The 22,052-nt window shown below is 45.6% G+C and overlaps 1 protein-coding gene across 4 annotated transcripts; it reads left to right on the top strand.

Moving 5' to 3' along the window:
• The first annotated feature begins 319 nt into the window (after positions 1–319).
• IQCG (IQ motif containing G) lies at positions 320–20,379 on the top strand. Of its 4 annotated transcripts, none has more exons than XM_070753830.1 (11): positions 320–471; positions 1,177–1,235; positions 7,156–7,309; positions 9,073–9,320; positions 9,868–9,996; positions 11,122–11,203; positions 12,218–12,379; positions 13,444–13,518; positions 15,190–15,321; positions 15,490–15,591; positions 18,024–20,379. In XM_070753830.1, exons 1-11 carry the CDS (start codon positions 460–462, stop codon positions 18,162–18,164), a joined length of 1,296 nt encoding a protein of 431 aa, XP_070609931.1. In that variant the 5' UTR covers positions 320–459; the 3' UTR covers positions 18,165–20,379. The 4 variants fall into 4 exon arrangements, with proteins under 4 accessions (XP_070609931.1, XP_070609928.1, XP_070609930.1 ...); XM_070753827.1 differs by having other exon boundaries at positions 394–471; positions 1,180–1,235; XM_070753829.1 differs by lacking the exons at positions 320–471; positions 1,177–1,235 and adding an exon at positions 5,903–6,123.
• Positions 20,380–22,052: the final 1,673 nt, after the last annotated feature.

The following is a 22,052-nucleotide window of genomic DNA, read 5'->3' on the forward strand; positions in this document are numbered from 1 at the left end:
AAATAGTATAAGGGCAGACTAGATGGACCAGGTCTTTTTCTGCAGACAAATTCTTTGTGTGGCCAATCACGTGTGGCCAATAAAGAATTCTCTTCTCTTCTATTTCATTTCCATTTCTATTATTTCTATTTCTATTCCCTTCCCTTCCTATTCCTTTTAATATTCCATGCCATGCCATTCCATTCATTCTATTCTATATTCCTATTCCATTCCATTCCTCCTTACGATTCTTAATGTACACCGCTCAAAAAAATAAAGGGAACACTCAAATAACACATCCTAGATCTGAATGAATGAAATATCCTGATTGAATACTTGTCCTGCACAAAGTTGAATGTGCTCACAAAATCCCACAAAAATCATCAATGGAAATCAAATTTATTAACCAATGGAAACCTGGATTTGGAGTCGAACACAAAATTAAAGTGGAAAAACAGATTACAGCCTGATCTAACTTTGATGTCATGTAAGGTGAGCAGGCGTCCCACTTTTTAATAATTTGTCTTGCGTCCCTTCAAAAATGTCCCAATGTTTGGAAAGATTGGATCACCTTATTCTAGGGGCTATCTGGTCAAGCCTTTCTTCTGAGCGAAGGAAGGCCAAACTTGCATGGAGACAACTGAGGGGGCTTTGAAAGAGAGACTGTTAAATAAATTGGGGATTTTCTATCTCTCTCTCACACACACACACAAAAGTTCTCTTCCCTCCCACCCCCTTCCAAGACTCTCCAACTTTGCAGCCACCTCCTCGCCTCTCCTGTCCCGGGAGTGAAGTCAAGCACTGTTTCTCCCTGCTCGCGGGCTGCGGCCTATTGGCTCCCCCCAAGACCGGCCTCTCCACCGCAGCACCAGCCTTGCAGTCTGTGGTGGGGAGGTGCCAGGAGTGGCTCCCCTATAACCATTCTTTCTCCTCGGTGGGGGTACCGAGAGGGAGGGAGGAAGAGAGAGAGCAAGAGGGGAGGAGGGAGAAAGAAAAAGAGGAAGGGAGAAAGAGAGGGAAGGAAGAAGAGAAAGAGGGGAAGGAAGAGGGAGAGTGACAGGGAGGGAAGGAGGGAGAAAGAGTTGGAGAGGGAGAAAGAGAAAGAGATAGAAAGGGAAGAAAAGAGAAAAAAAGAGAGGAAGAGCAAAATCTAGTTTGAAACTAGCTCAACTATTTAAGTGGCATTTTGATACTTAGCAGAGTTGCCATCCGATTAGCTGCTATCCAGACTTTTTGTGGAAGATTTACAAGGCCAGGTATGTAACCAAAAACAAATTGGTCATGTTTAATGCTTCTATGCAGGATAATGACAAATTCCCATCTAATTTTATTGTAAATGTATTGTACGTATGTCATATTTTCAGGGTTTTTTTTAAAAAATGAGCAACTTATTTCTGTACAAATGTTTAAAAGTATGGCCTTTTCTAATTGGATATTGTATTTTTTTAAAGTCTCATTGAAGGCGCTTTTAATTGCTGCTAAAGGATGTTGCTTTTGCAAAAAAGAAAAAATCAAAACAACGTCCTTAAGGCGCAAGTCAGCTGAAAGTCATAGGAGAGACTGAAAGTAGATAATTCATTAACAATCAAGGCATGTCAAACCGATCTGTGTTGGAACTACACAGTATAGTTCAAGTTAGTTTCCTGAACTTAAGTACGTAGATACTAAATGTAGAAGTTGTTCAGTTATTCTGGGTTTCTGGAAGTACTGTCTACAAGGTGGGGAAGATGTTCCTCTAAAGAGATGTCTCTTGTGGCTTGTACAGATGTATTTTAAAATGTGAAACATCTTCTAACTGCCTTGTGTAATAACAAGAGAGTTGAAAGGGACATTGGAGGTCATCTAATTCTAATCCAACCCCCTGCTTGGGCAGGAAACCCTACACTACTTCAGACAAATGGGTATCCAATATCTTCTTTAAAACTTCCAGTGTTGGAGCGTTCACAACTTCTGGTGGCAGGCTGTTCCACTGGTTGTTATCACCAGCAGGAAATTTCTCCTTAGTTCTTCTCTCGTTTAGTTTCCACACATTGCTTCTTCTTACCCTCAGGTGCTTTGGAGAATAGCTTGACCCGTCTCAGATAATTTAAGTAACTAATTTATTTCATAGACCAAAATTTTAATCAAGGAACCCAACACCCACCCCGCTTGTGAAAACCTGGTCGCCTTAATGTCATGTCCTTAAAACAAGTCAAAACGAGGCTCAGTATTGTGTGTGGCCTCCACGTGCCTGTGTGACCTCCCTACAGCGCCTGGGCATGCTCCGGATGAGGGTGCGGATGGTCTCCTGGGGGATCTCCTCCCAGACCTCAACTAAAGCGTCCGCCAACTCCTGGACAGTCTGTGGTGCAACCTGACGCTGGTGGATGGCGCGAGACATGAGGTCCCAGATGTGCTCAATCGGATTCAGGTCTGGGGAGCGGGCGGGCCAGTCCATAGTCTCAATGCCTTCGTCTTGCAGGAACTGCTGGCACACTCCGGCCACATGAGGCCTGGCGTTGTCCTGCACAAGGAGGAACCCGGGGCCAACCGCGCCAGCATACGGTCTCACGAGGGGTCTGAGGATCTCATCTCGGTACCGAATGGCAGTCAGGCTACCACCGGAGAGCACGTGGAGGGCTGTGCGGCCCTCAAAGGAAATGCCACCCCACACCATTACTGACCCACTGCCGAACCAGTCGTGGTGAAGGATGCTGCAGGCAGATTGCTCTCTGCGGCGTCTCCAGACTCGGTCACGTCGGTCATATGCGCTCAGCGTGAACCTGTTTTCAGCGGTGAAGAGCACAGGGCGCCAGTGGTGAATTTGCCAATGCTGGTGGTCTGCGGCAAACGCCAAGCGTCCCGCCCGGTGTTGGGCTGTGAGCACAACCCCTATCTGTGGACGTTGGGCCCTCATGCCATACTCGTGAAGTCGGTTCCTCACCGTTTGCGCAGACACATACACGTTCGTGGCCTCCTGGAGGTCATTTTGCAGGGCTCTGGCCGTGCTCCTCCTGTTCCTCCGGGCACAAAGGCGGAGGTAGCAGTCCTGCTGCAGGGTCGTTGCCCTCGTACGGCCCCCGCCACGCCTCCTGGTGAACTGGCCTGTCTCCTGGTAGCGCCTCCAGCCTCTGGCCACTACGCTGACAGACACAGCAAACCTCCTGGCCACGGCTCGCATGGGTGTGCCATCCTGGATGAGCTGCACTACCTGAGCCACTTGAGTGGGTTGTAGAGTCCGTCTCATGCTACCACGGGTGTGAAAACAAAACCAACATTCAAACGTGACCAAAACATCAGCCAGAAAGCATTGGTACTCAGATGTGGTCTGTGGTCCCCACCTGCAGAACCACTCCTTTATTGAGGGTGTCTTGATAATTGCCAATAATTTCCATCTGTTGTCTTATTCCATTTGCACAACAGCATGTGAAATTGATTGTCAATCAGTGTTGCTTCCTAAGTGGACAGTTTGATTCCACAGAAGTTTGATTTACTTGGAGTTATATTGTGTTAAGTGTTCCCTTTATTTTTATTTTTTTTGAGCAGTGTAGATATACTAGTGTGTACATGGCCACACGTTGCTGTGGCTCAGCGTGGTTACCTGGAAAAGAAAGAAAAGAGAAAGTGCACGTTTGTAGTATGTTTAAAAATATGTAGACATAAACATGTAAATGTTCATTTGTTAAAAATGTTAAATCTCCAAAGGTTCTTCACCAATTCATTTAAAATTTTGACAAGGTGTTGCGTTCAAATATATATGTTTTTATGTCAACCTTGGAGGTCTTTTAGTGGACCCCCTGCTCAATTTATTCAGAGTAATTGGAAAGTACCCTGGTGGTCTTCTAGTCCAGTGTTTCCCAACCTTGACAACTTGATGTCCAAATATCTTCAAGTTGCCAAGGTTGGGAAACACTGTTCTAGTCCAACCCCCTGTTCAATTTTTATTCATAAGAATTGGAAGGAACTCTGGAGGTCTTCTAGTCCAGAGGTCCCCAACCTTTTTAGCACCAGGGACCGGCTTTAAGTTAGACGAGTTTTCCACGGCCCGGTGGGGGGGGGGGCTTTGGTCATATGGGGGTGGGGTTATGGAGGGGTGGAGCTTAGTGACGCAGCCCTCCACACTTCTCCACAGGGCGGGGAGAATCAGGAGGCTCCTTTGGCGGCTGGGGGCTGCCTGGCTTTGTGATTTTGGCTGGGGGGGGAGTTAGGAAGGTCCTACTTCTCCCCCCCAGCCAAAAATTCAAAGCCTATCTGCTGGATACGGGCGATGAGTGGGACAGAGCGGCGCGGAAGCCTCTTGCAGCAGCTGCCACAGCCACCGGCTTCGGCGCCGTTCGTCCCGCCCATCGCCCGTATCCAGCAGAAGCTGCTGCCCGAGTGCTCTTGGCCGGCGGGATTTAAAGTGCTGGGGTGGGGGGTGTCCCAGCGGGAGGCGAAGCACTGGGGTGGGGGGGCTGTCAGGACACCCCCACCCCAGCACTTTGAATCCCGCCGGCCAAGAGCACTCGGGCAGCAGCTTCTGCTGGATACGGGCGATGGGCGGGACGAACGGCGCCGAAGCCGGTGGCTGTGGCAGCTGCTGCAAGAGGCTTCCGCGCCGCTCTGTCCCACTCATCGCCCGTATCCAGCAGATAGGCTTTGAATTTTTGGCTGGGGGGGGAGAAGTAGGACCTTCCTAACTCCCCCCCCAGCCAAAATCACAAAGCCAGGCAGCCCCCAGCCGCCAAAGGAGCCTCCTGATTCTCCCCGCCCTGTGGAGAAGTGTGGAGGGCTGCGTCACCGCCCGACGCCCCACCCCGTCCTGCATAATGTTCTCTGCCGGGAGGGCAGCGCCGCCGCGGACCGGCTGAAAACCCCCAACGGCCCGGTCCTGGTCCGCGGACCGGCGGTTGGGGACCTCTGTTCTAGTCCAACCTCAATTTTTACATGCCCTATAGATGTCCTAGCCATTCCAATGCCAGGAATAAGAGTCAAATACCATTAAAATACAAGTCATCCGCTGTATAATTAAGGATCTTCTTGCTGTTCCAGGTTAAGAGTCCAAGCAAAAGACTAAAAAAAGGTTCTCATGACTACTAGTTATCAGTTAGTAGCCCAGGATTTTGTAGCGTTTTGCTTACACTTAGTTATAGTTAATAATCATATTATTGTTATTAATAACACAGGTCTACAAAAAATACTTTTTGTAATCATCGCAATTGACCTTGTACTTTTCTGAATCATTTTTTTTGTTCTGATTTCAAAAATGTCTATAGGTTTTCTGTAGCAGGTATAGTTTCCATGGAGCAGCATCATTATTATAACGTCTAGGAAATATACTGGCGACCTTAAAAAATCAGATATCTACTAGAAATAACATAGTAACAAAAATGCTTCTATATCAGATACTTTATGTGATACAGCAAAACTAAGCATATTTTTGGAATCGGCACATCAAACTCCATAAAACAGACACATTATTTTTGTTAATGAATTTTTTTGGTGTTGGCCAGTATAATAATAAAGGCACAGTAGTTAAATGGAGCCTCCCCGTCCAGAGGCAGTCTATCTTTGAGGCTAGAGGATCAGCAGAGCGGTGGGGGGGGGGGCACCCCCAACTCGCCCTCCCTACTCAAACAAGGCCCCCCATCCCGGCCTCCTTTCCCAGACTGGAGAAACAATCCTAGAGTGGATCCCGCGGCTCCACAGTCCCAGGGGTAGGCAAAGTTAGCTCTTCTATGACATGTGGACTTCAACTCCCAGAATCCCTGAGCTAGCATGATTGGCTCAGGAATTCTGGGAATTGAAGTCCACAAGTCAGAAGAGCCAACTTTGCCTACCCCTGCTCCAGACCAAGGCCCTGGGTGAAGCCGGCATCCCAGCCATCCTGCTCGCCTCCGTCGCCAGACCCGTTCGGTCCCCCCGGCCGGCCCTTCCGCCCGCTCCCGCCGCCCTCCTTCCGCGCCCCTCTCCTCGCTAACAACACCGAACGACTAACGGAGCAGCCCTCACCTCCCCAAGCAGCGGCCCAAAATGGCGGCAGTGGGAAAGAAAGAGAGCGATCCGCGAGGCAGGCTAGGATGGGGAGTCGAGAAGGCCCCCTTCCTTCCCTGTCGGTCCCGAATATGAGGGCGACTAACGCATCCGCCTGATTGGAATCGCTCGGCCGGGAGGCACCTCGCTTTGGTATTCGCTCATTCGCTTTGAAGCCCTTTCCCTCCCTACTCTCTCACGTCCGGGGATGTATTCTGAAGATTTTGGAGGTCTTTAAAAAGGCCTTCGTAAAAAAATTACAGGGATTTCTTTACCCGCCCTATTCACAGTGAAGGCCCCCACGGGCGCTTTCTGGTAACCATGGCGACCACCTCTTTCCAACGGAGGGAGTCCGGGTGAGCTCCCCGAAATCGCCCGCCGTTTGGGGGTCCCCCGAGGTTCCTCGTTGGGCCGAGAAAGGTCTTTGGCCCAAGCTACGCGGGGCAGCCGCTCGCTGGCCTTCTCTGACCCGAGAAAAGGGCCTGGCTGGGATGGGAGACCACCAGGAGATCCCAAGCTAGCCATGAGGGAAAATTATTTGCTTTATAAGCAGGTTCAGTGGGGGCTATCCTAAGCAACATACAAAAATCAAGAGCCAAAAGAAACGTTTTGACTCAAGGACCGGCATTTTGGCTGATCTCAAAAAGCTAGCCCGGGTTTTTGTGTCTTTGGATGGGAGACCACCAAAAATACAAAAATCAAGAGCAATCAAGAGCTGTTGCAACATAAACGTTTTGAATCGAGGATCAGCATTTTGACTGCCTGGGATTCAACCTATTTTTTTGTCTTTGAATGGGAGACCACCAGGAGTTCTCAGGACTGTAGGAGGCCATAGGTTCGCCATCACTGCCCTACACCATTTCAGACAAATGGCAGTCCAATCTCCCTTTGAATTAAAGTCCACTGATGCTTGAAACATTCATAATAACTTCTGACAGTTGATCTGATCATTGGGCAGGGCTCCTTCCCATATGCCAAAGAGACAGCCGAGCTTGGAATATTTGGTAGGCAAGGAAGAGGGCAAAGGCAGCAGTTCACAGTCTACACCTAACACCTTGCTTTAGTCTGGCAAGATTCTGCCTATAGGCAGAACAACATTAAAGAAATAATCTGGAGTCCCTCCATGGGTCAGTCCTGATTCTTTGGCCAGTCAGCTCTCTAAGCCACTTCTGTTCTTTCTTTCAGGCATACATGGAGCTGGATCAAAAAAACCACCCCCAAGCTGCCCCCTCTGGATGCCATTCGGATTTCCGCCATCCTGGAAGACTGCACGGACCAGCTGGCCATCCTCGGCTACATCATGCCTGTTACCTATGAGGGAAGGAAAGATGTGGAGGACGTAAGTGCAGGGCCAGGTTCTCAGAGAAGTGACTGATGGAGTTTTGCAAGGAAACAGGAAGTCATCCAAAAGGGGCACCATTATCTATATCAACCTTTTGGGCCAGCAAGCCAGAGAAGTGGAGTTGGGGAGATGGATTGGAAGATAGACCAATCAATCGATTGATTGATTGATTGATTGATTGATTGTCATTGTATGCATATATACAGTGATATTGTGATATGTAGCCATACACCAGGCTCTTTTTTATCATATGTGTGGGACTTGTACCAAAACTAAAAAATATTGGATAGAAATTCAAATATGGATTGAGATGATATAGAAACATTAAGCACTGAATTAAAACCTGAAGTATTTTTGATGGGCATTTTACCAGATAAATTTAATAAAGAAGAAATACATTTCATTGTTCACATAGTGACTGCAGCTAGAATTGCATATGCTCAAAATTGGGAATTGAATAGAATACCGACAGAGAAGCGTTAAGGAAGATTAGGGATTGTGCTGAAATGAATAAAGTCACTTTTTTTAGCACTCTGGTCTTGAGTCCAGAAGGTGGAGCTGGAAGACAGGTTTTCCACATCTGGAATCCTAGACTTAACAATCACAATCAAGTCCAAAATTTCTCCAGTGTTTCTATCCAATGCTAATGTTCCTCAACTTTGGCCATTTTTAAAAACAGTTTATTTTCTATTTGCATACATAAGTACTTTGTGAACAGCTCTTAATGCCTGGATCATTTTGCTTACATAATAATACTTTTCCAGTTCATAATTTCTACCTCTACCTTATCCAACCATCAGTAAAACAAACTCCATCTTCGAAAATATTCTGTATCTACTTTTTCTTTTATCTTTAATGTCCACCTATCCATTTCTGCACAAACTAGTTTTTTTTAAAAATTACATCTTCTGTAGATGTTTTTTCATTTATCCACTACTGTGTGTAAACAATTGTTCCTGCTGTCAAAACATGTAATATTACATATATATTTCCTTTATCATGCTGATCTGATACTATACCTAAGAAAAATATTTCAGGCTTGTAATCTATATAGAAATAGAAATAACAGAGTTGGAAGGGACCTTGGAGGTCTTCTAGTCCAACCCCCCGCTTAGCCAGGAAACCCCGCACCACTTCAGACAAAAGTTTCTTTAAAACTTTTAGTGTTAGAGCATTCACAACTTCTGGAGGCAAGCTGTTCCAGTGATTAATTGTTCTAAGTGTCAAGAAATTCCTCCTTAATTCTAAGTTACTTCTCTCCTTGTTTAGTTTCCACCCATTGCTTCTTACTCTACCCTCAGGTAGTTTGGAGGTTGACTCCCTCTTCTTTGTGGTAGCCCGAGATATTGGAAGATTGCTATCATATCTCCCCTGCTCCTTCTTTTCATTCAACTAGACATACCCAGTTCTTGCAACCGTTCTTAAAAGGTTTCAGCCTCCAATCCCCTGAGCCTCTTTGTTGACCAGGACACTGCATATGCTACTTCAACATTTTTTCTAACCATGTATGTGTTTTTGTCCAAACTTTGTTTGCTTTTGCCCAAGCACACTTCAACTGCCTAGCTAGGCTAGTGTTATTCAACCTTGACAGTGTTAAGACAGGTCAACTTCAACTCCCAGAATTCCCCAGGCAGCTGTGCCAGCTGGGGAATTATGGGAGTTGAAGTCCACCCATTTTAAAAGTTGCCAAGACTCGGCAACGCTGCTCCGATCTATTCTGAGGGCTCCTTCACACCTCTTTCTCTCGGCCTCTCCTTCAGCTGGACGAACAAGGAATGCAGGACATCCTTACCAGCCAGCAGGAGCTGAGCACGAAATACAGGACTCTGATGGACAAGAGGGCCGAGAGCCTGGCTAAAATCCCCACCGAGTTCGGCAAAGCCGCAGAAATCCGGTGGCAGCTGTTGGACACCACGTCCGACCTGAAGCGCTCCAACCACCTCTTCACCATGGCCACCCGGCAGAGCGTTTTGTCCTCAGACGTCCTCAAGAAAGTCCAGGCGGACAGGTAGGAAAGGAGAATCAGAACAGAACTGGAAAAGGGGCCTTGGAGGTCTCCTAGTCCAGCCCCCTGCTCAAGTGGGAGACCCTAGACCAGCGATGATGAATCCCAGCGTCTGGTTAGGTCCCACAGAGTCGGCCTTCTCCAGGTCCCGTCAACTAGACAATGTTGCTTGGTGGGGCCCAGGGGAAGAGCCTTCTCGGTGGGGGCCCCAGCCCTCTGGAATCAGCTCCCTCCAGAGATTCGTCCTGCCTCACCAAAGCCTGGGACGTTGAAAAAAACGGGCAAACCGGAAGTTCGGAATACACACTTCTGATTTGTCCTTCGGACTGGGGTTTTTGTACTCTGGGACTTTAGGAAGCTTCCTGAAGCCTCCGGAGCGCAAAAAAAGCACAACGGGCAAAGCAGAAGTGCATTTTCTAAACTTCCGGTTTGCCCGGTGGGTATTATTTTATTTTTTTGCATTCTTGGGCTTCAGGGAAGCTTCTCTAAATCTTGGCCTTTGAGCTAACACCCCCACCCCCCTGCTGGGCTTCCTCTTTCCTCCTGGCAGGCAATACTCGAGCGATGTGCTTGAAGGCACCATGGACGAGATGCTGATGCTGGGGACCTTCCGCTCCCTGCAGTTGGCCGTGACTCTGGAGAAAGACAAGAAGACCAACCTTCAGAACCTGGTCCTCAAGTACTTCGCTTCCGTCTCTCTTGACTGGGGTTGCCTTTTCTGCCAGGGGTCTTGCCCTAGAGACGGGGCCTGCCATTGGTTTGAGTCGGAGAGGGCAGATTAGAAGAGGGAGGAGGGGGCTCTGTGAGTGAGTGTATGTGTGAGAGAGAGGGAGGGGGAAGAGAAAGAGAAAGAGAGAAAAGGGAGACAGGGAGGAAGAGAAAAAAGAGACAGGGAGGGAGAGAGGGAAAGAGAAAGAAAGAGGGGAGAGAAGAGAGGCAGGGAGGGAGAGAAAGAAAGAGAAGGAGGGAGAGAAAGACAGAGAAAGAGGGAGAAGAGGGAGGGCGAAAGAAAGAGGGGAGAGGGAGAGAGAATAGAGGCAGGGAGGGAGAGAAAGAAAGAGAAAGAGAAGGAGGGAGAGAAAGGCAGAGAAAGAGGAGAAAAGGGAGGGAGGGAGCGAAAGAAAAGAGAAAAAGAGAGGGAGGGGAGAGAAAAAGGGTGAGATGGAGGGAGGGGGAAAGAAAAGAAAAAGAGGGAAGGAGAGAGAGAAAGGGAGGAAGAGAAAGAGGGAGAGAAAAGAGAAGAGACGGGTAGGGAGGAGAGAGAAAGGGAGAGAGAGAAAGAGAAAGGGGGTGAGAAAGAAAAGAGAAAGAGGGAGGGAGAAAGAGAGAGAGAAAAAAGGGAAAAGAGGTAGGGAGAAGGAGAGAAAGAGGGAGAGAGAAAAAGAGAAGGAGGGAGGGAGAAAAAGGGGGAGAGCGAGAAAGAGAGAGAAAGGGGGTGAAAGGGAGGGGGAGATAAATAAAAGAGAAAGACAGAGGGAGGGAGAGAGAAAGAGAGAGAAAAGAGAGAGAGAAGGAGAGAGTGGGCTTTTCTTTTGCCTGGCCAAAACAGCAGGCTGCCTTCTTCTCATAATTTGGTGTTTTGGGGGAAAAACAGGAGTGTCTAACGCTGGCAACCTTTATATGCTGATGGACTTCCATTTCCAGAATTCCCAGGCTGGTTATTTCCCCTCCCACCCACCACCCAGAAAACAAGAGCTAAATGGAATGGTTGTAGGTCAAGGCCTGTTTCCCCCTTGCTAGCCCCATAGGTCCGGAACGTCTCTCCTTTGCTCTCAACCCTCACCGCCCCCCTTTCAATTTACAGGGAAGAGATGGGGCGGAAGAAAGTCAAGAGTCTCCAGAAACAGATTGGAGAGGTCAAGAAGGAGAAGGATTACGAGCTGCAGGTCAGCCTGAAAAGGGGATTTCCCCCCCAGCCCTGAGCTTCCTGTCCGATTGTGTCCAAGGGCTCGGCCTTTAGGGGTGTCGAACGATCTAAGCGCCTGGGTGGGAAATAAGAACATAAGCTGGAGAGACCCCTGGCCCCTCCCTTCCACTGGTGCCCACTCTGTTTGTTTGTTTGTTTATTTATTTATTTATTTTATTTTATTTGTTTTGTCAAGTATGTATTGGTGGTATACAAAGATATAATAGTATTTATATACAAGAGAAACATTAGGACATTCCATTCCATTCCATGATTCTTGACAAATGTCTCTTTTTCTTTTATGTACACTGAGAGCATATGCACCAAAGACAGATTCCTTGTGTGCCCAATCACTCTTGGCCAATAAAGAATTGAATTCTATTCTATTCTGTTCCAATATCTATTCTATTCTATTCCAATATCTATTCTATTCCAATATCTATTCTATTCTATTCCAATATCTATTCTATTCTATTCTATTCTAATATCTATTCTATTCTGTTCCAATATCTACCGGTATTCTATTCTATTCTAATATCTATTCTATTCTGTTCCAATATCTATTCTATTCTATTCTAATATCTATTCTATTCTGTTCCAATATCTATTCTATTCTATTCTAATATCTATTCTATTCTGTTCCAATTTCTATTCTATTCTATTCTAATATCTATTCTATTCTGTTCCAATATCTATTCTATTCTATTCCAATATCTATTCTACTCTATTCTGTTCTGTTCCAATATCTATTCTATTCTATTCCAATATCTATTCTATTCTCTATTCCATTCCATCTTATGATTCTTGATGAATGTATGTTATTTTTCTTTATATACACTGAGAGCATCTGCACCAAAAACAAGAAAGGCCCAGAGAAGCGCCAGAGGTTTAGTCCAGTCCGAATGGTCCCCTCCAGTGACTGGACCCGTCTAGCAGATCTAAACTTCCTTCCTCCTTATGCTCCACCGCCACCCGCACCCTGGTTCGTCCACAGAACCGGAACGAGATGATTGCCTACCTCAAAGACCAGCTGCAGGAGATGAAGGCCAAGACGGACATGGAGAATCGCTACGTCAAGAAGGACACTGATCTCCAACTGGCTCAAGCCCAGAAGAAGTGCTCCGGCACCGAGAATGAGCTGCAGAATGAAATCGAGGTACCTTGTTTTCCTTGGCGGCAGCGTTTTTTGGGGGGGACGGGGGACACTCAAGTGCCCAAATATTTTGTTTTTGCGGGACTGCGAGTTCCAGGTATAGTTACAGATGAAGAAGCGATAGACATCAGAATCTCTGGAATGTTTAAAAAAAATTATTTAAACTACTACGTAAGTAAGCTACTTAGCTTTAAAAATATTATTTAAAAGTTAATTACAGGAGGGAAGAAAGGCTGTGGGCCTTTATTATGCATGCAATGACTAAATCAATCGGCAATACACTGCCACCCTGGTTCATTTTAATTTATGCCAATTATTGTACATTTAAAATGACAATTGTCTATCTACCTACCCTATCTGTCTCTCTCTGTGTGTATCTGTCTCTCTCTATACACACACACACACACACAGACAGAGTATATAGCTATCCATTCATTCATTCATTCATTCATCCATCCAATCTTGACCTATCCATTATCTATCTATCTATCTATCTATCTATCTATCTATCTATCTACCTACCTACCTACCTACCTACCTACCTTTCATTCATTTAGGTCTCTCTCTCTCTGTATGTATATATATATATATATATATATATATATATATATATATATATATATATATATATATAAATTGTCAGCTAAAAAAACATTTGACATATATATATATATGCCTGCCTATCATCCATCAATCCATCTAATCTTGACCTACCCATTATCTATCAGTCTGTCTGTGTCTGTTATTGTCTCCCTACCATCTATGTGTCTCTGTCTACCTATTTGATCTATCCATTTATCTATTTGATCTATACATCTATCCATGTCTACCATCTATGTCTGTCTATGTCTACCATTTGTCTGTCTGTCTGTCTATCTATCTCTGTCTATAATCTGTCAATCAACTATGTCTATCTACTATCTATGTCTGTCCGTCCGTCCATCCATCCATCCATCCATCCATCCATCTAATCTGATCTAATCTATCTGTGTCTCCAAGGCCATCAGTCCCACCGAGAGCCCATTACCGCTTGATGCCAACCCTTCTCTTTTCCTCCCTGACTTCAGAAGCTGCGAAATGAAATGGACCAAGAGAACCGGATCCACATGGAGATCGAGAATTTTCTCAAGCAGCAGCAAACGGTTGGTGACCACCTCGTCCCTCTCAAAGTTGTGGCAAGAAAGTTCTTCCCACTCACCACCCACCCCAACAGCTTGATTCTTTGGCATTTGCTTCTTTCCCTTAGTCCTCCTCTTACGACCACAAAAGAGCCCAGGGTTTACGTTAAGTGAGAAATTTGTGACTTTGGCCTCATTTTACGACTTTTCTTTGCCACAGTTGTTAAATGAATCGCTGTATTGGTTGACTTACTAACCCAGTTGTTAAGGAAATCTGCTTTCCCGTTTTTTTTTAAATTTTTATTTTGAATTTTCAAAAGTTTTACAGACAGACATAATAACAAAAAGCAATGAGATAAATACATACAAGGGGAAAAAAGATAAAGAAACAAACAAAAAACAATACAGTACAAACCAATAATGCAACTAACGTAAAAAAGAAAAAAAATCTAACAATATTAATTACTTATCACTAAAATTTGCTTCTTTGATATCTATATATCAATTCACCGTCACAATCTTTTATGAAATATCTCATCACAATTTTATTGTTTTTAAATTTGTAAGCTTTTCTCTTTTCAAGCCATATGTCTAGTGTCTCCCCTATAATGTACCGTATATTTCTTTCCTTTGCTCGTTTCTGCCCATTCCAGTCGTTTATTGATCCCCATTGTTTCAGAGGGCATGTGTTCATCTTTCCACATTTGTGCAATTGTTAGTCGGGCAGCTGTCAATATATGTATAAGGCAGTACTGGGCTTTTGAAAGTTTTCCTCGTATTATTCCCAATAAGTGTCAGCGGATCACGGGCCTCTGAGCCTCTGCGATCGTCATAAATACCAGTCAGTTGGCAAGCATCCAAGTTTTAATCACGTGACTAGGGGAAGGTTTGCAAAGGTCGTAAGTGTGAGAAAAACAAGTCACTATTTCCACTGCTGCTGTCACTTGGGGCGGTCACTAAATGAACAGTTGTAAGTCGAGGACTACCTGATGTAGAAAATTTGGAATGTGGGAAGAGTTCTAGTGTGTGTATGTGTCTCAAAAAAGAAGCTTTTGTGAAGGAAGTTGATAGGGACACACCTGTGTTCACGTTTTGCATTTTCAAAATACAGTGGTACCTCTAAGAACGCCTCTACTTACAAACTTCTCTAGATAAGAACCGGGTGTTTCAAGATTTTTTTGCCTTTTCTCAAGAACCATTTTCCACTTACAAACCCCAGCCTCTGAAACTGTAACCGGAAAAGGCAGGAAAAAGCCTCTGTGAGACCTCTCTAGGAATCTCCTGGGAGGAAACAGGGACGGAAAAGGCGGGGAGAAGCCTCTGTGGGGCCTCTCTTGGAATCTCCTGGGAGGAAACAAGGCTGGAAAAGGCAGGGAGAAGCCTCCGTGGGGCCTCTCTAGGAATCTCCTGGGAGGAAACAGGGCCTCCACCATCCTTGTGGTTTCCCCAATCGCATGCATTATTTGCTTTTACATTGATTCCTATGGGGAAAATGGCTTCTTCTTACAAACTTTGCTACTTAAGAACCTGGTCACAGAACGAATTAAGTTCGTAAGTAGAGGCACCACTGTACTTGAACTTCACTTCCCAGAATTCCCCCGGATAGCACTACTGCCTGGGGAATTCTGGGAGTTGAAGTCCACATACGTTAAAAAAAAAAACCATGCTAAGCGACCACATACCTCTCCCCAACAGGGCATAGAAGAGAAGCTGGAATACTGGATGGAGAAGTACGAAAAGGAAACCGAGGCCAAGCAGCAGGCCCTCAACGGCCTCAAGTCCTCCAGAGCGGCAGACCAGGCTTCCCTGCAGGAACTGGCCAAGCAGGTAGGGGTGTTAGTACGACGTACTTGACTGGTTGGGTTTGGCCATATCCAAACAAACTATCGATGTATGTTTAAATGAATTATAACACTATAGCTTTGAGAGGAAGAGCTTTAATCCTAAGGGAAGGGGAGGGACTCCAAAGCCCATCTCTCCGCTTGCTCTCTGCAGTGCCGTGCGTGCGAGCAAGCCATCATTGAGGACCGGAAGGAGAAGGAGAACGCGAGGAAGAAGGTCGAGCAAGATGCCCTGGAGATGACGAGCATCTTGAGGGTAAGAGGCGGCTTCTGTCTCAAAGGGCTGTAACACGGGTAGGGAACGATGGGCCCTTTTGTGATTTGTGGATTTCCCTGGCGACAACTCTTAAACCAACTTCTTAAAGGGGCTTCCTACCACCCTGGGGTCACTGGCACAACCAGGATCTTTCAAAAGACTGTCCAAGCGGCCAATTTATCTCTGTAAGGATGATGTTCTACAGGGTGGGAGCCACCACTGAGAAGGCCGTTCTTCTTGGTCTCACCTGATGGAATTCCTTAAGAGATAGGAGCCCCAACATCCTCTGCACCCCTCCTCTGGTGGCTCAGGTACAAGGGTTATCCAGAATGTCAGGTTACAAGGCCTGTAGCTCTCGCGGGGGAATGTTCGTGGGGGAAGTTGGTGTTACTATCATGTAGCAGGAAGCCAGCGGAAGAGAAGGAGCAGGGTCAGTGGTCAGTAGATTGTCGGCTGGCCTTCTGGGGAAGGTTAGAGATGAGCGTCCTCATTCCGTTTTCCTCCAAGTGTGAAGTGTGCGCTGTCAGGCGCTACCTGAATGCGAAGGGCAGGAACGCTGCTGCGATGGGGGGCTACGATACTTAAAACCGACAGTCAGGGCCACCCGAGAATTTCTGGACCGTTTCGAGATTGAAAGCGAGGCTGTTCTCAACTGTAGAGTGACAGGAGATGAAACGTGGGCTTACCACGCTACTTCAGAGAGCAAAGGTCAATCAATGCTGTGGCGCCATGCCCGTTCTTCTTCAGCCAAAAAATTCAAAACTCAGCAATTGTTGAGAAAAATCTTGGGTACCCATCTCAAACAAATCTTGGACTCCCATCGCAGCAGTGTTCCTGCCCTTCGCATTCAGGTAGCGCATTACAGCACGCACTTCGCACTTGGGAGGCCAATGGAATGAGGACGTTCCTCTCCAACCTTCCCAACGCCATCGATGATCTACTGACCCCTGGCATTGCTCGTTCTCTTCCGCTGGCTTCCTGCTACACGATAGTAACACCAACTTTCCCCACAAGAGCTCCCTGCCTTGTAATCTGACTTTCCAGATAACCTTCGTAGATATAAGTGGAAGAGATTGAGGGTCCGAGTCTTCGGAGAGGGGCAGCATACAAGTCTAATAAATTATTATTATTACAGTGATACCATGTCTTACGAACTTAATTGGTTCCAGGACGAGGTTCATAAGGTGAAAGGTTTGCAAGACGAAACAATGCTTCCCATAGGAATCAATGGAAAAGCGATTAATGCGTGCAAGGCCAAAACTCACCCCTTTTGCCAGCCGAAGTGCCCGTTTTTGCGCTGCTGGGATTTCCCTGAGGCTCCCCTCCATGGGAAACCCCACCTCCGGACTTCTGTGCTTTTGCGATGCTGCAGGGGAATCGCAGCAGCGCAAAAACAGAGGTCCGGAGGTGGGGCATCCCAGCGGCGGTGGCTTGGATTCGTAAGGTGAAAATAGTTTGGAAGAAGAGGCAAAAAAATCTTAAACTCTGGGTTTGTATCTCGAAAAGTTTGTACGATGAGGGGTTCGAAAGACGAGGTATCACTGTATTATTATTATTATTAATATTATTATTATTATTATTAACTTCAGATTGTGCAGAATGCGGCTGCAAGAGGTATCAGGCGCACTCCCAGATATGCCCATGTTTCGTCATCACTCTGCAGCCTGCACTGGCTGCTGATCAGTTTCTGGTCACAATTCAAAGTGTTGGTCATGACCTTTAAAGCCCTACATGGCATTGGACCAGAGTACCTCAGGAACCACCTGCTACCGCATGAATCCCAGCGACCGATAAGGTCCCACAGAGTTGGCCTTCTCGGGGTCCCGTCAACTAAACAATGTTGTTTGGCGGGCCCCAGGGGAAGAGCCTTCTCTGTGGTGGCCCCGGCCCTCTGGAACCAACTCCCCCTGGAGATTAGAACTGCCCCCACCCTCCCTGTCTTTCATAAACTACTCAAGACTCACTTATGCCGCCAGGCATGGGGGAGTTGAGATATTCCTTCCCCCTAGGCCATTACAAGTTATGCATGGAATGTTTGTGTGTATGTTTGGTTTTATAATAAGGGTTTTTAGTTGTTTTATTATTGGATTGTCACATGCTGTTTTTATCATTGTTGTTAGCCGCCCCGAGTCTGCGGAGAGGGGCGGCATACAAATCCAATAAATTATTATTATTATTATTATTATTATTATTATTATTATTATTATTACTATCATTAGAAATGGACCTTTGAATAACGTGTCCTGATGTGGACGCCAAGTCTTGGGCTGCCTTGCAGGGTGCCAGTGGACAGCAGGGTGCCAGGCACCAACCCGGCCGAGAGAGAGAGCTGGAGTTTTGCACCGGTGTCGGTTGAAGGAGTCCACTGTGCCACGCTGGCTCGGGTGGCCGGGATGGGATGGAAACCCAATTTTTCCCGTCTTTCCTTTCAGCTGCAGGCCTGGTGGAGAGGCATGATGGTGCGCAGGTTCCTGGGCCCTTACAAAAACCTGAAGAAAATGCTGGAGGAAGAGCTGGTCACCAAAGACAAAGGGAAGAAAGGCAAAGCCGCACCGAAGAAGAAGAAGAAGTGATGGAAAGAGGCCGGACTGCTCTGCTCGCATCCAGCGTGGTGCACATCGGGGAAGGGAACGGCTTTTGCGTTTGCCCAGAGGATTCAAAATAATGAGCAATATTCTCTCTTCCAGCACTTGCGTCTCTCATTTGGGGAAGGACCGATGCTCGAGTATCAAAGGGGCACGGCTAGCTGATGAGAGCTAAATAGCTTGAAATAGATCTATACTAGTCTCCCATCATTTTCATTAGGTGAAAAATACCATATTTTTCGGAGTATAGTTTTCCTCCCTAAAAGATGCTGAAAATTTGGGTGCATTTTATACTCTGAATGTAGCTTTTTCCCTCAGCCCTAACTAGCTGCTAACAATCTTTCCAGCTCTTACCTTGCAGGCTCTTTTATTGTTTCTCTCTGCGAAGGATGTTTTCCAAGCCCTAAGACTTTGCAGGGCTTTTTTCATTCTTCTAACTTGCTCTGAGTAAGTTTCTTTCCAGCCCTAACCAGGTACTAACAATGTTCCCAGCTCTTACAAGCTTGTAAGCTATTTTGTTACTCTCTGCAAAGAATGTTTTCCAAGCCTTAAGTCTTTTCAGGGTTTTCTCCATTGCTCTAACTTGCTCTGAATAAGTTTTTTTCTAGCCCTAACCTGGTGCTTAACCATGTTCCCAGCTCTTACCGGCTTGCAAGCTCTATCATTGTTACCAATAAAGTTTTTTTAAAGCCCTTAACCAGGGAATAAAATAATGTGCTGAAGCTGACCAGATGAATACCTGGTAAGCAGATTCATTTCCCTATTTTCCTCCCCAAGAACTAAGGTGCGTCTTATACTCCAGTGCGTTTTATACTACGAATAATATGGTACATACAAGGCCTCTGTCCTTAAGTGAATCCCTGCAGTTGTCAAATTAGAAACATGGTCGTTAAGCAAATCTGGGCTTCCCCATCGATTTCGCCTGTCAGAAGGTTGCAAAAGTAGATCGTGTAACCTCAGGACACAATGCAACCGTCATAAATTGCCCAGAGTCCAGCTTTTGACCACATGTCCATAGAGATGCTGCACCAATCATGTGAAAAATCATCCGAGGTCATTTTTTTCAGTGTGTTGTAAGTTTGAACAGTCAATAAAGAAACGGTTGTAACTCAGGGACTACCTGTCCTTAACGTCCATCAAAAGGCTCTCTTCCATTAAAGAGCAGGAGGTGAAGTCTTAGTATTTGCAGAACGAGACTTGGAAGGAATTTTGAAGCTTCTTCAATATAGGTGCTGTACAGCTAGAATGAAAAATTTAGCTATAGTACAGCTAAAATATACTGTATTTTTTTGGATTATGAGACGCGCCTTTTTCCCCCTTAAAAGAGGCTGAAAATTCAGGTGTCTTATACTCTGAATGTAGCTTTTTTTCCCAGCCCTAACTATCTGCTAACGATCTTCCCAGCTCTTATCTTGCAGGTTCTTTCATTGTTACTCTTTGTGAAGAATGTTTTCCAAGCCCTGAGTCTTTGCAGGGTTTTTTTTATTACTCTAACTTGCTCCAAGTAAGTTTCTTTCCAGCCCTAACCAGGTTCTAACAATGTTCCCAGCTCTTACTGGCTTGCAAGCTCTTTCGTTGTTACTCTCTCCAAATAAGGTTTTTTTAAAGCCCGAAGCAGGGGATAAAATAATGTGCTGAAATTGACCAGACTAAGGACGCTAGCCAGATGAACACCTAGTAAGCAGTTTCTTCCCCCTATTTTCCTCCCCAAAAACTAAGGTGCGTCTTATACTCCGAAAAATGCAGCAGTTAAAATGAAAAATGAAAATGAAAAATTTAACTCCCCAGATCACTTGCCTTCATCCATAGGATATTAAATCTGGGTTTCCCACAACTTTCAGCAACCTGGGTATTTGTGAAGGCAGCCAGTGAGGTTATATGGCTGCCTTTACTATAAATCCAAGGTTGAGTGTTGGATGAGAAGAATTTCAAATTTATTGTAAAATTATTGTGTGTCCCTCCCTTTAGTGACAGCAAAACTAATTTAAAGTTGTGATAGAAACCGAAATATAGAGAGATCGGATAAACCTGCTTCGGAATAAACACTTCGATTTTCAGAGGCAGGTTTTAAAGCTTTTTTTTATTATTATTATTATTATTTCAAATCACCCAGGTTTGGAGTTTATTATATCAGGTGTGCTAGAAACGGTCTGGTAACATATACAGGCAATTGAAAATAAAACCCATGATATTATGACATTTATATTTGATAATCCTCCATGGAATGTATTTACAGACATACAAATATAGGAAATATTAAACAACAACAAAAAAATTCTTTGGCTACGCTACTACTTACACTGGCTTTTCCCCAGCGTGGCCCCCCTCCAGACGGGATGGATCACCAATTCCCTTAATTCTGAGCCAGCAATTGGTGGTGGGGGATTAAGGTGTTTGTGGTCCAACTCATCTGCCCCAGGGCTAGCTGGGAAAAAGCCAAATTATACTTTACAGTTGGTGGAAACAACGAAAGGGGGAAACCCCCAATCTTCTGGCCTAGAGAAAAAAATGTGAGTTGTAGAGCACTGAAAAAACCGCAACTTTTCAACAGTTCTCCTGAGAAACACCAATGTTTTAACACAACACTTTTAATTTCCTCAGGATGTAGCACTGATTTACGACAGAAGGAACTGGGAGTTTTTCTCTGGCTTGGTTAGGGATCGAACTGCTGTGAACGTCAAACCTAATTAATTCCTTTTGCAAAACACCAAAAAACTCCAGGCTATCGAAAGGGAACTTCAGGAGTGCTCCGTGCAAATATCCTACTCCTGGGAGACTGTGCTTGTTTGGTTGATTAGCTGGGGGTAGTAGGAGCAGTAGCTTTCCTCCTACTCAACGAAGGAATAAAGCCATTTACTTTCCCTGCAATGCTTGCCAGCTTCTCTAGGACAACTGTTAGCAACTTTAGGCCTGGTGGACTTCAACTCCCATTATTCCCCAGCCAGCTTGCTGGGAGTTGAAGTCCGCCAGGTTTAAAAGTTGCCAAGGTTGGAGGCCCCTGGACTAGGAAGCAGAGATGCGTAAGCAGGTATCCTTCGATCCCACCCAGCAAAACAAAATTGTGGGTCTGTTTTCCACACAACTGCTTGGATGTTTGATCCAGGATTCAGAGAATGAGGATGGCCTGGATGAGCAACAACTGAGCAACACACAATGGGCTTTTCCCCCCAAGGGAGATGCCAGGCTGATTTACTTGTTGGTGGACAACTCGATCCCCGGTCATAGGGGAGAAGGGGGCCAGGTAAATATCAGGGGGCAAGAAGGTGAATTCACACCCAAACAAAAGGTAGTAGGGAAGCTCCCAGCCAATGCAAAGACAGGCTCCTAATGTCAGTTGCAAAGATTTGTAGTTCCTTGATTTATTTTTTAAAACCGTAGCATCAAATTAACGTAAGAGCAAATACTGGGATGGGTGTGCAGAGGCCAGGAAAAATCCTCACCCAACTGTTCATCTTCCTTATAAGACCGTCATCTGGTGTTGCTTCTACCAACAATTTTAACATACTTTTTTTTGTTTGTTTTCATCAACTATTAAGGGAAAAATTGCACATAAATAGAGCAAAACACAAAATTCCTCAAGCCGTTTCAAACCCAAAATTAAAAAAAAAAGTGTTTGTTCAGAGGGCGTCTTTTTCTTTTGGTGTCACGACAACCAATTCTCGTTATTATTTTTCCCCATGCCACGTGCGACTGAACGCAAGCGCCAGCCTCAAACCGAGCAACAAAGCCAGCACAGCAGGCAGTTCTCACACCGGACCGGGGTGGGTGGAGAGAGAGATGGACTGTGCCTTTTCCTGCCTGGCTGAGCTGCACCTGAAGAATGCCTTCCTGCGTTAGAAACCAGCAAAAGTCCTACAAGAATCCCCCACATCAGTG

Source organism: Erythrolamprus reginae, chromosome 5, assembly GCF_031021105.1.
Source record: "Erythrolamprus reginae isolate rEryReg1 chromosome 5, rEryReg1.hap1, whole genome shotgun sequence".
NCBI lineage: Eukaryota > Metazoa > Chordata > Lepidosauria > Squamata > Dipsadidae > Erythrolamprus > Erythrolamprus reginae.